Source organism: Chiloscyllium plagiosum, chromosome 40 (assembly GCF_004010195.1).
Source record: "Chiloscyllium plagiosum isolate BGI_BamShark_2017 chromosome 40, ASM401019v2, whole genome shotgun sequence".
NCBI classification, from domain to species: Eukaryota; Metazoa; Chordata; class Chondrichthyes; order Orectolobiformes; family Hemiscylliidae; genus Chiloscyllium; species Chiloscyllium plagiosum.
The window spans coordinates 6106637-6124294 of NC_057749.1; the positions used below are offsets into that span (position 1 = coordinate 6106637).

Below are 17658 nucleotides of genomic sequence, written 5' to 3' on the forward strand. Positions count from 1 at the left end.
GCAGCTTTTTACAATATATATTAATGATATAGAAGATGGTATTAATAGTAGCATTAGCAAATTTGCTGATGATACAAAGCAGGGTGAAATGTGAGGAGGATGTTAGGAGATTACAGAGTGACCTGGACAGATTAGGTAAGTGGACAGATGCATGGCAGATGCAGTTTAATGTGGATAAATGTATGGTTATCCACTTTGGTGGCAAGAGCAGGAAGGCAGATTATTACCTAAATGGAGTCAACTTAGGTAAAGGGACAGTACAAAGACATCTGGGTGTTCTTGTACACCAGTCAATGAAGGCAAGCATGCAGGTACAGCAGGTAGTGAAGAAAGATAATAGCATGCTGGCCTTCATAACAAGAAGGACTGAGTATAGAAGCAAAGAGGTTCTTCTGCAGCTGTACAGGGCCCTGGTGAGACCGCACCTGGAATATTGTATACAGTTCTGGTCTCCAAATTTGAGGAAAGACATTCTGGCTATTGAGGGAGTGCAGCATAGGTTCACGAGGTCAATTCCTGGAATGGTGGGACTATCTTATGTTGAAAGAGTGGAGCTACTGGGCTTGTATACCCTTGAGTTTAGAAGACCGAGAGGGGATCTGATTGAGACGTATAAGATTATTAAAGGATTGGAGACTCTGAGGGCAGGAAACATGTTGAGTGAGTCCCAAACCAGAGGACACAGCTTAAAAATAAGGGGTAGGCCATTTAGGACAGAGATGAGAAGAAACTTCTTCACCCAGAGAGTGGTGGGTGTGTGGAATGCTCTGCCCCAGAAGGCAGTGGAGGCCCAGTCTCTGAATTCATTTAAGAAAGAGTTGGATAGAGCTCTCAAGGATAGTGGAATCAAGGGTTATGGAGATAAGGCAGGAACAGGATACTAATTGAGGATGATCAGCCATGATCATAGTGAATGGTGGTGCAGGCTTGAAGGGCAGAATGGCCTACTCCTGAACCTATTGTCTATTGTCTATTGTCAATTTCCTCCCTCCTGCGGAGCCATTGAAGTACTTTTTGAAGTGTAGTGACTGTTATGATGCAGGAAAGGCGATACAGAGTTTGTGCACAGCAAGCTCCCACAAACTGCAATGAGTGAATGACCTGATGTCTTGCTGCAGCTGAACAAAATTCTGGTGGGGCTGCACTTGGAGTATTGTGTACAGTTCTGGTCTCTGCATTACAGGAAGGATGTGGAAGGTTTGGAAAGGGTTCAGAGGAGATTTACTAAGATGTTGCTTAGTATGGAAGGAAGGTTTTATGAGGAAAGGTTGAGGGACTTGAGGCTGTTTTTGTTAAAGAGAAGGTTGAGAGGTGACTTAATTGAGACATATAAGATGATCAGACGGTTAGATAGGGTGGACAGTAAGAGCCTTTTTCCTCGGATGGTGATGGTCAGCATGAGGGGACATAACTTTAAATTGAGGGGCGATAGATATAGGACAGATATCAGATTTAGTTTCTTTACTAAGAGTGGAATGCACTGCCTGTGACAGTAATAGACTCACCAAGTTTAAGGGTATTTAGATGGTCATTAGATAAACAGATGGATGAAAATGGAATAGTGTAGGATAGATAGGCTTCAGATTGGTTCCACAGGTCGGCGCAACAGCGAGGGCCGAAGGGCCTGTACTGTGCTGTAATGTTCTACATTCTATGATGTTGATTGAGGCCAGGGCACAGTGGAAAACTGCCTTGCCTTCCCTTTGAAATATTTCAAGGGAATGTTTTCAGATCAAATGAGAGGGAAGTTGGGCATTCAGTTTGACAACTCATCTGAAAGACGGCACCTCGGACAATGCAGCACTCCCTCAGTACTGCACTGCAGAGTCAGCCTAGATATTTGAACTGACACCTGGGAGTCTTAACTTGAACGTGCACAACCTTCTGATTCAGTCACGAGTCCTACCAAAAGAGCCATAGCTGACTCAAAGGAGAAAATTGTGATTAAGAAAAAGGGAGTTTGGAATGTTCAAACAATTATTAGAAAGAATGTCCAACAAAAGAGGTTATTGAGTTGTCCTTTAATTTTTTTGAAACTGGTAATTTCTTTTCTTGTACAATAAATTTTCATGCTACACAGGAAAATAGCACAACACCAGGTTATAGTCCAACAGGTTTAATTGGAAGCACACTAGCTTTCGGAGCGCCGCTCCTTCATCAGGTGGTTGTGGACACTATCACCTGATGAAGGAGCAGCGCTCCGAAAGCTAGTGTGCTTCCAATTAAACCTGTTGGACTATAACCTGGTGTTGTGTGATTTTTAACTTTGTACACCCCAGTTCAACACTGGCACCTCCAAATCAGGAAAATAGCATGTTCTACAGAAGTGCTTTAGTTGCCGGGCATGTTGTAGTGAGGCCACTGAGAGGGTGACTGTACACAATAATAATTTGGTTAGAGCTGTAGATTGGCTTCCCTGGAGTGAAAGCTCTAAAAGCACACAGATTATCCGAACATTTGTAGTTGCACAGCAATTACCCCAAGCAGCATGGTATCTGCAGAAGAGGTGTGTTTTGTTGCTGGTTTTCCCTTCACAAAGCTCCTATGAAGCTTTTTGTTAACAAGTTGTGATTTAACAAGGTAATAACTGCTTTGCAATTTACAGCTCACAACTGCTGCTAGGAAGGCAGTAGTGTAATGGTACTGTCATAGAAGAGTAATCCCAAGTCTTCCATTAATGCTTTTTGGGATATGGGTTCAAATCCCATCAAGGTAGCTTGTGGGATTCAATGAATAAATCTGACATGTAAAGCTTTAAGGGCAATTAAGGAGGGATAGCAAATGTTGTCAAATGCCTGTATCCGATGACAGAATTTTTAAGCAAATCTTGGGTCCATCCATGGCACTAGTTTTTGTTCCCATGTTTATCTATGAACATTAAGAAAATAATAGGTAGGATGAGACAAATCAGGTCTGTTTTCTCTAGAATTTAAAAGAATAAGGAGTGATCAAAGTCTTCAAGATTTTAACAGGAAAAATATGGTAGATAAAGATAAACAATTATCATTAGTTGGGTGTTATAGAATTAGGGGGCATAATCTGAGGAAGGGTCACTCAAACGGAAACATGAACTCTGATTTCTCTCCACAGCTGCTGCCAGACCTGCTGAGCTTTTCCAGCAATTTCTATTTTTGGCAAATCTGCGAATTAGTGCCAGACCAATCAGGTGGTAGATGTTTGAAACTCTCATCCACACGCAAATGGCAGTGGACTCTGTTCTATTAACCTGATATATGTGTGTAAGGTATGATTTGTCTGGTTAGTATGCAAAACAATAATTTTCACTGTATCTCAGTACATGTGGCAATAATGTATCAAATTAAATCAAATTGTTTCAAAAAAGGTGTTTGCTTTGGAGAAATGAAGGTTGAGAGAAGTGTTCAAAATCCAGAGGAGTTGGATGGGGACAGTTGTCAATGTAGTGACTGCAATTAGGTCAGCCAGCTGGATCTTGTAGATTATGAGTTCACTGATTGGGCCTGGTAATCTTTTTCAACCAGGGAGCCCTGGCTGACAGATAAAAAGAGGAGTGTCAGAGATTTCGGCACTCTGGGTGCTGTCTCTGATGAAGCTATGCCAGTGTCAAAGATTCTCCATGTGTGAATAAAGGATGACTTGGTGACAGGATAGCAGCCTCTGTGGAGTTAATTCAGTCATATATCTCATGGTCAGTACATCTGTACACCTTTAAGAATAAAGTAAATTTGCCTGGTGATGACTGGTGGTGGTTTAACCTGAGGGTGACCATGCCTTAGGTCAGGTTGAAGAGGTTCATGGTGATGTTGACTGCGCTTTTAAAACAAACAGTTTGTCAGTATACCTTTATGAACCATGCTAATGGGCATCAGCACTGTATCATGGTATGGCAGCTAAGGCTATGAAGCTCGCATGCTCCATCTTACTCCAGGGTCAGTTCTGAATGTATGCCAAATTGTGGAGGCAGGCATGAAATATGATTGATTCCCCCAATCTACAGATGCACAAACTTTGAGGCTGTGCATTGATAATATACTTCCTTAATACCTTCAAATGTGGTGTTTCTGTCAGAAATGCTTTCAGTATGACATGCAGTTAGCAGCCCAGTAGATCTGGCAATGAGGTACTAGCACCAGTGTAAATAAAAAAAAAACACATTTTCTTATCACCGCGCTAACAGACTACTGAGTAACAATGAGTCAGTGGGCATTTTTACTTTGGCTTCTGACCTGATGATGGTTTCTGCATTTCCCAATAGAGTTTGAACAAAAGGCAAAGGATAAGTCGGCAATGGCAGAAAACCCAATTTTGTTTTGAATGCTTTGTTGTTTTTTATAGTCCAGTAGTCACTGTTTGCAATTATGCTCCCATTAATTTACAAATGCCTCCCATTTGCTGATGACTGTAACTTTTCTGAGTTAGGATTAAGGTAAAAATAATATATAGCCACAATTGTACGGGCACCTCATGAGCACCACTGTGCCCACATGATAAAATCAGCGAATGATAGAGCACAGATAGACCCCATTCAGCTTATTCCTGTTTGGAAAACAAGCAGCCAATCGGGCGGCATGGTCCCTCAGTGGTTAGCACAGCGCCAGGGACATGGGTTCAAGCCCTAAGCTTGGGTGACTATCTGTGTGGAGTTTGTACTTTCTCCCGTGTCCATAAGACATAGGAGAGGAAGTAAGGCCAATCGGCCCATTGAGTCCACTCTACCATTTAATCATGGCTGATGGATCTGTGCAGGTTTCCTCCCACACACCAAAGATTGTCTGTGGTGTCTAGGGATGTGTAGGTTTAACCACAGGAAATGCAGGGTTATATTTCTGAGCAAATGCAGCTTTTTCTTTCCTGAGCCCATTTTTTAACCCGAGATCAAGATTCATCAATGTATAATCATTGGTAAAACAGGCTCTGGTGGTGCAGTCATGGTGTCTCGCCCTCTGGCTAAGGAAGTCCAGTTTCTTTGAAGGTTAGTATGGGCTGAATGGCCTCCTTTCATACTGAGCAATACAGGAGGAGAAGGAATTTGCAAAATTTCCAAGCACAAAATGAAACTGAACCAGCGATCAGGTTGGTAACGGAAGTACAAAAAGGGCTAACAGTCAGAGATCTAAGAGCTTGGCTATGTGCAACCGAAATGCTGGATATTCCACATGCTGTTTGAAGGAGTAGAGTAGTCAGATTCAGGAAATCATAGAATCCCTTCAGTACGGAAGGAGGCCATTCAGCCCATACCAACCTTCAAAGAGCATCCTACCCTATCCCTATAACCCTGCATTTCGCATGGCTAAACCTGCACATCCCTAGACACCACAGACCATCCACCAAACCTGCACATCTTCGGTTTGTGGGAGGAAACCTGCACAGACCCATCAGCCATGATTAAACGGCAGAGTGGAGTCAATGGGCCGAATGGCCTTACTTCCACTCCTATGTTTTATGGACACAGGAGAAAATGCAAACTCCTGGCACTGTGAGACAGCAGTGCTTACCACTGAGGAGCCATGCCACCCAATTGGCTGCTTATTTTCCAAACAGGAATGAGCTTAATGGGGTCTATCTGTGCTCTATCATTCGCTGACTTCTATCATGTGGGCACAGTGGTGCTCATGAGGTGCCCGTTCAGTTGTGGCTATATATTATTTTTACATTAACCCATTATATGACTGACCTCTGAGGCAGGTGAGACTTGAAACTGGACTTCCTTAGCCAGAGGGCGAGACACTATGACTGCACCACCAGAGCCTGTTTTACCAATGATTATACATTGATGAATCTTGATCTCAGGTTAAAAAATGGGCTCAGGAAAGAAAAAGCTGCATTTGCTCAGAAATAGCTCAGTGCTTGAGGGGACTTGATAAGGTAAATATTCAAAGGTAGTTTCCCCTTGTAGGAGGTTCTAAAGCTAAAGGAGACAGTTTTACAGATTCACAGAATTGTTACAACACAGAACGAGGCTATTTGGTCTATTGTGTCTGTACTAGTTCTATTTCCTTGTGCCAATCTCCAACCTTTCCTGCCAGTTCTTGTCTTGGAAACACAGCCAATGTTTCATGTATTGTGCTCTAAACATTTTCTTCCAGTTCACAGCTGCACCTAACAGTCGGTCTCAACATTCACAGGAAATTCACTAACACAGCCTCCTGAATCATTTGAGACAATTATGCTCCATTGACATCAACAGCGATAATAAGATGTGGTTAATAATTATAGATGATCGATTTAAGCACAGCGGCTCTATCTATCGCCACGGATCCAACTCAGCATCACAGTGCCTTGTATCTGATCTCCGCCCTTTAACCCGACTCGTGTCAACTTGCTGTCTTGTGATGTAAGGACATAAGAACTAGGAATAGGAGTAGGCCATTCAGCTCTCTAGCCTGCCTCATCATTTAATACGATCATGGCTGATCCCATCTCGGCCTCAACTCTACTATCCTGCTTATTCTCCATAACCCTTCAACCCATTACTAATGAAAAGTGTCTATCACCTCCTCAAATTTACTCAATGTCTCAGCAACCAATGCATGCTGGGGTAGTGAATCCCTCAGATTCATGACCCTTTGAGGGAAGTAATTTCGTTCTCATCTCCATGACAAGATGCGGGTAAAAATAACGGTGGGGGGGGGGGGGGCTCCCATTTATGACTCTGATGACAATTTGTTGCTCTTAGATTGTTATGAATCTGTGGGACTCACTTCTCCAAAGAGCAGTGGAGGCAGGGCCAATGAATATTTCTAAGGCTGGGTTAGATTGATTCTTGACCAACATGGATGTCAAAGGGTGTCGGGGGATAAGCAAAGCAGTGGTCTTGTAGCTGCAATCAGAACAGCCATGATCTTATCAAATAGCAGAGCAGAGTCTGCTCCTAATTCATATGCTGGTATGCACTTTGCACGTTAGGGCCACTCAGAGTGTCACGAAAGTGTTTGTGCGGATAACTCCACACTGAATAGATCATTTGCCATCCAGCACTGCCACCACTACATTACCGGTAATGCTTTAAGATCTGGAGAAAGATTTTTTTTCTGGTTATGAATGGGCTTCATTCATCAACGTCAGATGCATGGAAGCCCCCCCCCCCCACCGCTGAGCTGAGATTTTTGCAACCCTCCAGCAGAAAGCCGAGCTGCAACTCTCTAACTTCAAGATATGTGCTTTTATGTGGGTGTGCGTGCATGTACAACTCAATCCAATTGTTGACAGATTCCGCACGAGTCAGTGAAGGGGCATTAGCACTTGTGTGTCTCTGTCATACAAAATTGAGGCTAAATCATTCTAGAGGTACAGTTTTCATCAATGATCAGGCTTGCCGGACATTAGGGAGACCACTGTAGCTTGTACACTGCAGAATTATAAGTTTATTGGGTTTTAGTGACTTCTCTTTGAAACCTCAGTGACAAGGGCAAGAGTTAGATTTGCTAAGTTCTGACCTTAAGTCACTAGGTTGGCTCTAGTTCTTTGGTCTAGCCATTCCAAATATGACCAATATTGTTGGATGTAGAGTACAGGCCCTTTTAAAGTTTTGTTAGCCCTGCACCAGCCACTGATTGAAGGTGCTTAATGTCCAGTAACTTCACCTTTTCTTTCTCCCCCTCCACAGTACAAGCAAGTGGAACAGTACATGTCCTTCCACAAGTTACCAGCTGACATGCGCCAGCGAATCCACGATTATTACGAGCATCGCTTTCAGGGCAAGATGTTTGATGAGGAGAATATTCTCGGGGAGCTCAGCGATCCTCTACGTGAGGTGAGGAACTGTTAAACAGCAAACTCTTGGTTTGTGACGTTTTAAATGTTTACATCAACTTGGCCCAGTCAACTGGGATCAGAAAGTTCTGCTTCATGCCTTCGAGGTGATTCAATTTCCATCATTAATAGATTCCTGTTGCATTCCTCCTGGTCATTTTCGGGGCTGCAATGTAAGTTTGGCTACTAGAATGGCCTGTAGCCCCAGTGGACCATAGGGCCACTCTCTCATTTCAGGGAGTTTAACCTGAGGGTCACTACTCTCAGGCAAAAGGTAAGGTTGAGAAAGCAGAACCTTCATATTAGTTTCAACCAGTGCAGGAATTGAACTTTATGCTGTTGGTATCACTCTGCATTGCAATCCAGCTCTGCAGCCAATCAAGCTCTCCAACACGCTATACATGGAAGAGAGATCAAAATTTGCAAAGTAGTTGGGCAGGAACTTTATTTTCAAGGTACTCAGTTTCAGTGGAGTTGGATCCCTCAAGATCCCTCAAGATCTAGTTATAAAATGTGACCAATTTTTCCCCGCTAGTTACAGGCTTCCATTGTGCCCATGGGTAAGGGGCTTGGCAGCAGCTATTTATAGAATCATAGAGTCACACAGCATGGAAACAGACCTGTTGGTCCAACTCATTCATGCCAACCAGACATCCCAAATTAATCTCGTCCTGTTTGCCAGCATCTGGCCCACATCCTGTAAACGCCTGCTATTCCTGTACCCATCCAGATGCTTTTTAAATGTTGCAATTGTATCAGCTTCCACCACTTCCTCTGACAGCTCATTCCATACTCGCAACACCTTCTGTGTGAAAAGGTTTTCCTTTAAGTCCCTTATATATCTTTGCTGTTGGTGTTAACTTTGCTCAAGTGAAGATACTGGTGGTATTTGTGACTCTAATATCTAATGGCCCTAAAGCCTGTGTATAGCCTTGCAAACCGTGACAAAGTATGTTCCATCACATGCTACCACACTCATTAGTCAGACATCAGTCATTAGTTGGCCAACACATCTATCCCTGTATTGCACCATTTTGCTATGCCATTTGGAAAGCAAGAGGACTTATTATTGACTGCCAGCCAAGCAGCTTTCTCTGTTTGTTTTATCAATTTTCAAAAGTTTTATTTCTGCTGAAAACCCTTGATGTTTACACTGACGAGGCACGGCACTGTAAAATACCATTACCGCAGGGAAGGACTGTTCAATGGAATATCTAACTGCAGTGAAGTGCCCTTATCTTAGAAATGAAAAAGAGACTCTATAGACTTTCCTCCTGCCGTGTGTGTTTCTCCGATCGGCTGGAAGCATTAGCATCAGAATGATGAGGGGCATGGTTCACGTCACTACCCCTCTGATCTGATCGAGGTGAAACCTCTTTTCAGGTTAGAAAGGGGCTGACATTATCAAGCCTCCTTCCCCCCACTTTATATATATCAGACTCTTCTACATTTGAAAATAAATCTTACTATCATGTCCAGATTTGTTATTGTTTTGCTGCTATTTTTGTATATTTATGACGAAAACATCCAAGGATCAGACAGCCTGAAGGTATATCTGAGCTCCACAGTTTTATTAGAAGCTGAAATAACACTGTGGATAGTTCCTCTTTGTTACCTGGAGGGTGAGTCAGTGTGGGCCCTGCTCTCTCAGACTGCACTGATTCCCTGCAGGTAAGCTGCCCCCATTATGCCATCACTGTTTGAATGTACATAATCAGTTGAGCGCAAACAAAAGGTGGTTAATGTTAATGATAATTCTTTGGAACTGGGTTTTAACAAAATGCTGAGGGAGAATGGAAGGAGCCATAATAAGCAATGGCACAGATTTTGGGATGTGGGTGATTGTCCCATGTCTTGCCAACAGGCCAGTGGGTTGGGCAACATGGTGGCTCAGTGGTTAGCATTGCTGCCTCATAGAACCAGGGAGCTAGGTTCGATTGCACCCTCAGAAGACTGTTTGCACACTCTCCCTGTGTCTGTGTGGATTTCCTCTGGGGGTTCTGGTTTCCGTCCAACGATGTGCAGGTTAGCTGCATTGGCCGTGCTAAATTGTCCAGGGATGTGTAGGTCAGATGGATTAGCTGAGGAAAATGTAGGGTTATGGGGAATAGGGTCTGGGTGGGGTGCTCTTTGAAGGGTCAGTGTGGACTCGATGGGCCCAATGGCCTGCTTCCACGCTGTATTAATTCTATTCTATCTCAATTGCATACTATCAGGTGGCATTGTCGATAGAGGAAGGAAAAAATGCATCTACCAGTCACACTTCCCAAACAGCAACAGCTGCCAAGACAACAGGGTGGGCTGAGAGTAGATTTCCAGCCTGCCACCTCAGAATGTTATTAAAAAGGGCAGACTTAAGAAATCACTTTAAAATTGTTCAAAGATCTCATCCAAGTTCCCAGAGGAATCTAGTTCGATTAGATTAGATTCCCTACAGTGTGGAAACAGGCCCTTCAGCCCAACAAGTCCACACCGGCCCTCTGAAGAGTAACCCACCCAGATCCATTTCCCTCTGACTAATACACCTAAATCTACAGGCAATCCACAATGGCCAATTCACCTGACCTGCACATCTTTGGACTATGGGAAGAAACTGGAACACCCGGAGGAAACCCACACAGTCACGGGGAGAATGTACAAACTCCACACAGACATTCGCCCAAGGCTGGAATCAAACCTGGGTCCCTGGCATTGTGAGGCAGCAGTGCTAACCACTGAGCTACCATGCTGCCTTAGTTGGTAGAGTAGTCATCAATCTGGGCAGACCAGGTTTGATCTCAACTCTGACACCAATTCTGGCAGTTTCAACTGGCCTCATCTGGAAACGGGATAAAATCAACTTGTTATCACTGCCCAATAATGAGTTCAGATTTACAAGGTTGTTGTCAGGGGTGGAGGGAGAGGCTGAATAGGCTGGGGCTGTTTTCTCTGGAGTGTCGGAGGCTGAGGGATGACTTTATAGAGGTTTATAAAATCCTGAGGGGCATGGATAAGGTAAATAGATTAGGTCGTTACCCTGGCTTGGGAGAATCCAGAACTAGAGGGCATAGGTTTAGGGTGAGAGGGGAAAAATGTAAAAGAGACTTAAGAGGCAATTTTTTCACAGAGGGTAGTGCGTGTATGGAATGAGCTGCCAGAGGAAGTGGTGGAGGCTGGTACAATTATGATATTTAAAAGGCATCTGGATGGGAAGGGTTTAGAGGGATATGGGCCAAGGGCTGGCAAATAGGACTAGACTGACTTAGGACCTGGTCGGCATGGACAAGTTGGACCGAAGGGTCTATTTCCACGCTGTACATCTCTATGACTCTAAAATGTATCCACTTAGATATTTCATGATAACATTAGAACAGGAGTCAGCCAGTCAGTCCCTTGAGCCTATTGCCTCATTCAGTGAGTTCATGGCTGATCTGTGACCACACACGCCCATATTCCTCAAGACCAATGCTTAACAAAAATTTTTCTATCGCAGATTTAAAATTAACAATTGCTTCTTCATCCATTCATGTTCAAACATCTACCACCGTCTGCATGTAGAAGCCTGAATATCCCCCCTGAATAGTCTGGCCTTAATTCTCAGACTATGTCCCCTGGTTCTAGAGTTCTCAAGTAATAGAAATAACTTATCTTTTCTATCCTGTCTTTTCCTGTTAATATCTTGAAGACATCAATCAGATCACCCCTTAACATTCCAAGTTCTGCAGGAAGCAGACCTGATTTATACAATATCTCCTCATAATTTAAGATCAGATATTATTCTTTTAAACATATGCAATACCCCCTTCAAAACCAATCTATCCTTCCTCAGTTGTGGTGCCCACATCTGCTCACAGTACTCCAAGTGGGGTCTAACCAGGGTTTTGTACATCTGCAGCATAACTTCTTCATCTTTGTACTCTCAATATAAAGTCCAGCATTCCATATGCTTTCTTTATTATTTTCTGCATCTGCTTGTGACATTCTAAAGATCTGTACTTCTGCATCTCAGTATGAGTCGATTTGGGTATCCATTGTATTGAATTTGCATGCTATACAGAAAGCACCCTTTGTTGGTCCAAAATGGATAACCTCACACTTACTTACATTGAACTCCATCTGTCACGGTTTTTCCCATTTTCTTAGTCTATTGATATCCCTTTGTAATTTCATGTTATCATCCATACTGTCGACAACAGCAACTAACTTTATGTCATCAAACGATTTGAATATATGACTTTCTATGTCATCATCCAAGTTGTCAATAAATAAGGTGACTATTTGAGGCCTTAACCCAGATTCTTTTTGGGCACCACTGGTCACATCCTGCCAATTTGAGGACCTACCCTTCCTGTCACCTACAGGTCAACTAATTTCCCATGCACGTCAGTAATTTGCCATCAGTTCTACGGGTTCCCACCTTAGCTAACAATCTGGTACGTAGGACTTTATCAAATGCCTCAGGAAGTCCATATAAACAACACCACAGGCATTCCCCAGTTCACTAACTTAGCGACCTCTTCAAAAACTTCAGTGAGGTCAGTCAGGCATGACCAAGCTGTCACGAATCCATGCTGGTTCTCCCTGATTAAGTGAAAATTTTCAATGTGTACAGTTGTCCTGTCCTTGATTATAGACTCCAACAATATCCCCACCACAGAGGATAGGCTGACTGGTCCATATTGGTTTTCCTCTTTCAACCTTCTTAAAAAGCAGATGGACATGTGCAGTTTTCCAATCCAGAAGGATGACTCCTGCATCTGGGAATGCTGAAGGATTATAGTCAGACCACCTACAATGTGCTCCCCTACTTCCTTTCACACCCTCAGATGGCGTGTTCAGTGGCTAACACTGCTACTTCAAAGTGCCAGGGACCTGGGTTCACTTCCAGCGTTAGGTGATCGTCTGTGTGGAGTTTGCATGTTCTCCCTGTGTCTGTTTGAATTTCCTCTGGGTGCTCTGGTTTCCTCCCACAGTCCAAAGGTTCGCAGTTTAGGTGGATTGGCCATGCTAAATCGCCCATAGTGACCAGGAATGTGTAGGCTAGATGGACTAGCCATGGTAAAACGTGGTGATAGGATTGGGGGCTCGTCTATGTGGGATGGTCTTTGGAGGGTCGGTGTAGACTTCAATGGGCTAATGGCCTCTTTGTGCATTGTAGGAATTCTTTGTTCATCCTTGCAACTCGTGTACAAAGACTTTAGAGATTTATTAGAGAAGTGCCGAGATCCTTGGAATTCTATGGCCGTGCATAGTCAGAGTCTTTTGGGTAAAAGATGCGATATTTTTAAAAAGTGAATTACATATTTTACATTACGTTATCTCCAAAAGATCAAAGATGGGGTTGGGTTCTGTGTTGGAGCAGATATTCAATATGTCAACAGCAGTGTTAGCTAGTAGTCATCATTCTCAAGTTCTGCTGGTTTTCCTTCTGGGAACTCCCTGCTTAACAATGTCAAACCCTCAGCATGTTAATCGCCATCAAATCCAACAGTCAGACTTTGCCGTATACCTTTGAGAAAGGGACCTATTTAACTTGAAATAATAAGGCACATTTCTCAATCAGGTGGCTCCCCAGCAGAGGATGACACATGTAAGCTGTGTCGTGAATGGGCAGTCAAGGTCAACAATCTCTGCACTTATTTTCCTGTGTGGGTTGTCCCCTTCACTCAGATGCAGCAGATGACAGGACCAGCCCTCATAACTGTTCGAACCACTGTTGGCAAGTCCTCAATCCATTTATAAGATCTTGTCCAGGGGACTCTATAAATTATGAGCCAAATGTCAGGAATTCTATGAAGGGAGCACCACACCCATAGGATGTGAGGCTTCATAATCCCCCATTCTCTGACCTGCATCCAGGCCTCCTCTGCAATATGGAATTGTCTAGTTGGAAAGGTCTCCCTGTCCTCTGTTGGAATTGAGTGCCAAAATAGCTCAGTCAACCATTGCAAAATAAATTAGGCCTATTATATTGCCCCCCCTCTGCCAGCTCAGTTTATTTTAAATGCCAGAATGCTCACTCCCTTAGAATCTCTGCCTGTCCCACTGTCCCCTTGAATGTTGCCTCTCCAACTGTTTCCTCCAGTTTACACTCAGACCTGGATTAGAAAGAAATCTGTTTTTTTTTGGCTAAGTAACAAACAGATAGCAGAACCAAGTGTCAGTAACTTCAGATCTCTGTCACTTAAATATTCATATTTTATTATGGTGCATAATAGGAAGGAAGTCGAGAGTGTGGTGCTGGAAAAGCACAGCAGGTCAGGCAGCATCCAAGGAGCAGGAGAATCGACGTCTCAGGCAAAAGCCCTTCAGGAATAAGGCCTCATTCCTGATGAAGGGATTGTGTCTGAAACATTGATTTTCCTGCTCCTTGGATGCTGCCTGACATGCTGTGCTTTTCCAGCACCACACTCTTGAATCTGATCTCCAGCATCCACAGTCCTCACTTTTTCTTCCATAAGAAGAAGAAAACCAGGGCCAAATGAGAGAAAAAGAAATTATAGCAATTTTTTAAATACAATCCAATAGCTTACTGTTTAAAAAAAACACTTCTTCAATCATTGTCTCTTCCTGAAGTATTGCATCACCATAGTCTTACCAGATCATAGGGGCTGCTCTTTCTTAGAGAGAAGCGACTGGTGGTGAATTAACCTGAGGGCCACCAGACCTCAGGTGAGGGAAACGTTTGAGAAGGAGAGTCCTTCATGGTAACCTCAAACCAGTGATGGGAATTTACAGAGCATCACACTGCTCTGTAAACCACCAACCCAGCCAACTGAACTAAACCAATTTCCCTTCCTAAAATGTGATTCCGTTTATCGTTTCTCCCCTTCATTTCTTTTTGACAGGAAATAATAAACTTCAACTGCAGGAAGCTGGTGGCCTCCATGCCACTCTTTGCCAACGCAGATCCTAATTTTGTCACATCCATGCTGACTAAGTTGCTGTTTGAAGTGTTCCAACCTGGAGACTACATTATCCGCGAGGGGACTATAGGAAAGAAGATGTACTTTATCCAGCATGGGATTGTCAGTGTCCTGACAAAAGGCAACAAGGAGACCAAACTGTCTGATGGATCCTACTTTGGAGGTGAGAATTTCTTCATTTGACACAAGAGTTTAAGTAGATTTTGGAAATAGGATAGGCCATGAATCCCTAAACAGATACAGCAGCGTTGTTGAAAAGAGAGACCCGTTGCTGACAGGGCAAATGCAAAAATGCCAAATATTCAATAGTCACAGCAAATTCCAGGTACAAAGGAAGAGTTGATGCCTGGGACAGGTCAACCATGATCTTATGGAATGGGCTGGATTGAATGGGGCTGAATGGCCTACTCCTCCTGTTTCTTCTGCCCTTACAGGGGTGAAGAGCAGTGATTGATTGACAAGTCAATTTTGGTTTGCCAAAGCATTCCCATGGGGAAAGAAGTAACAACTCAATCAGCACCTTTTTGCTTCTGTAAGTGTAACTTGTGTCGGTCATTTCAAATATGGCATTCTTGCATCTGTCCTGATGAGTGGAAAATGAAAACCTTTGGCAATAAATTGCTCTTTTCGGCAAAATTCAATTTCTGCATGATTGTTGTAATGTTCTGCACTGTTGTAATACAGCAATCCTGGCTTAAGGAACGGACTGGAGTCAATCTTGACTTTGGGCAACGGCACTGATGAATTTGCAGACAATTTCACACTCTGTGATTTTTGCATGCATTGAAGTCAGTTGGGGAGAAATTGAATGCATGTTGCCTCAAATTATTTTGCACTATCACACAAAATCGAGATTGACACCGGTGTGTTTGCAAAGGTAGACAACGTTGTGGTGGTTTCACTCAGGACATCCAAAGTGTACTTGAGGACTGCAGCTAGGATGGGGTCTCCAACATTCTTTCCACCACGTGGCTAACCAGGAATTACTCCCACTCTTATGCCTGCCATTAGTATGTGAGAAAAGGGGCGGCATGGTGGCTCAGTGGTTAGCCCTGCCTCACAGTGCCAGGGACTCAGGTTCAATTCCGGCCTCAGGCGACCATCTGCATGGAGTTTGCACATTCTCCCTGTGTCTGTGTGTGTTTTCTCCGGGTGCTCCGGTTTCCTCTCACAATCCAAAGATGCGCAGGTCAGGTGAATTGGCCAAGCTAAATTGCCCCATAGGGTTCAGGGATGTGTTAGTTAGGGGTAAATGTAGAGTTATAGGGGAGGGGAATGGTTTAGATGGGATACTCTTCGGAGGTTTGGTGTGGACTTGTTGGGCTAAAGGGCCAATTTTCATGCTGTAGGGATTCTATGAAAAGGATTTACAAGTTGATAACTTTGCCATTGAATCCTGGGGTGACCGCAAACCCAGAGCTACCGCCTCAGAGGTAGGGACATGACTCACTGCATTGAAGACCTCCAGCACAGTCCTATAACCAAAGGTTGATCTGCATTGACTGACTTCAAATTCTCAAAGGGCGATTTCCATTGAGCAGGAAACTTGAAGGTCCAGAGATGATATGATTGACAGTTCCTTCCCAAATCCAGCAGGACCCTGTCACGGACTGGATAATTAAATAGTTCAAACAGCCAAGCTAGAAAATAAAAGGGGAACAGGGAGAGAAAAAATGTGGGAGAGGAAAAAATATGCTGGTGCCCAGCTCCTGAGAAAGATTCTATCATTGGCACTGGTCCGTGTCCACTTTGTTTGAGATGAGCAGCATAAGTAATTCCCTGACACAATGATGCTTTGAATTTAAAATTAATTAACATTAAGTCCATCTACTGTTTTGTATTGCTACTCTATTCCATCACAGCCTAACAGCTCACTGATTGAACTGATGTGTTATCAGCCTCTATTCAATGTGTTGACCTAATTCTTACCCCTCTTCTTAACATTTTAAGTTGCTTTTCCCTTCCCCAAAACTAACACTGCGATGTCTCCCCCACCTCCCTGCTTTGATCCTCCATTGGTATCCCTTCTTCTCAATGGACTTGAAACAAAATTATACAATCCTTACAGAGTGGGAGTAGGCCTATTGGCCCATTGGGTCCACACTGACTCTCTGAAGAACATCCCACTCAGACAATCCCCCCACCCTATCCTTGTCACCCTGAATTTCCCATGACTACTCCTGCATGTCTCTGGACACTGTGGGCAATTTAACATGGCTAATCCACCTAACCTGCACATCTTTCAACTATGGGAGGAAACTGGAGCACCCAGAGGAAACCCACACATACACAATGAAAACGTGCAAACTCCACACAGTCATCTGAGGGTGGAATTGAACCCAAATCCCTCACACTATTAGACAGCAGTGCTATCCATTGAGTCACCATGCCACTGAATCATGTTGTGACCATCCCTTTTCTTTGAGGTTTTATTCCTACCTTTCCCTTCTCCATGGTTTAGTTTCCTTTCTGTGCATCCCTTTGCTACATTTTTTAAAAGAATTCATTCATGGGATGAGGAGGTTGCTGGCTAGATAGGGGATTGTTAAGATCAGAGTGGTGCTGGAAAAGTCAGGCAGTATCCAAGGAGCAGGAAAATCAATGTTTTGGGCAAAAGCCCTTCATCAGGAATAGAGGCAGGAAGCCAATAAAGATAAATGGGGGGCGTGGGGCTGGGGGGAAGGTAGCAAAGAGTACAATAGGTGAATGGGGGTGGGGATGGAGGTGATAGGTCAGAGAGGAGGGTGAAGCGGATAGGTGGGAAGGGAGATTGACAGGCCATGAGGAAAGTGCTGAGTTGGGAGGTTGGTTGAAGATGCCCTCCAACGCATCTCATCCACATCCCGCACCTCCACCCTCAAACCCTACCCCTCCAACCTTCGCATTAACCACATCATCAGCCGACATTTCTACCTCCTCCAAATGGACCCCACCGCCAGGGATATATTTCCCTCCCCCTCCCCTTTCCGCTTTCCACAAAGACTGTTCCCCCCGTGACTACCTGGTCAGGTCTATTACCCCC

General features: G+C 43.8%; 1 protein-coding gene across 1 annotated transcript in view; it reads left to right on the top strand.

The window, feature by feature from the left end:
- The window catches only part of hcn4 (hyperpolarization activated cyclic nucleotide-gated potassium channel 4), a 374291-nt gene that overhangs the window by 276856 nt on the left and 79777 nt on the right, over positions 1 to 17658 (top strand). Inside the window, exons 5-6 of the mRNA XM_043680205.1 lie at positions 7586 to 7732; positions 14559 to 14799. Of these exons, the coding sequence (XP_043536140.1) occupies positions 7586 to 7732; positions 14559 to 14799 (388 nt within the window). The remainder of the gene's footprint in view (positions 1 to 7585; positions 7733 to 14558; positions 14800 to 17658) is intronic.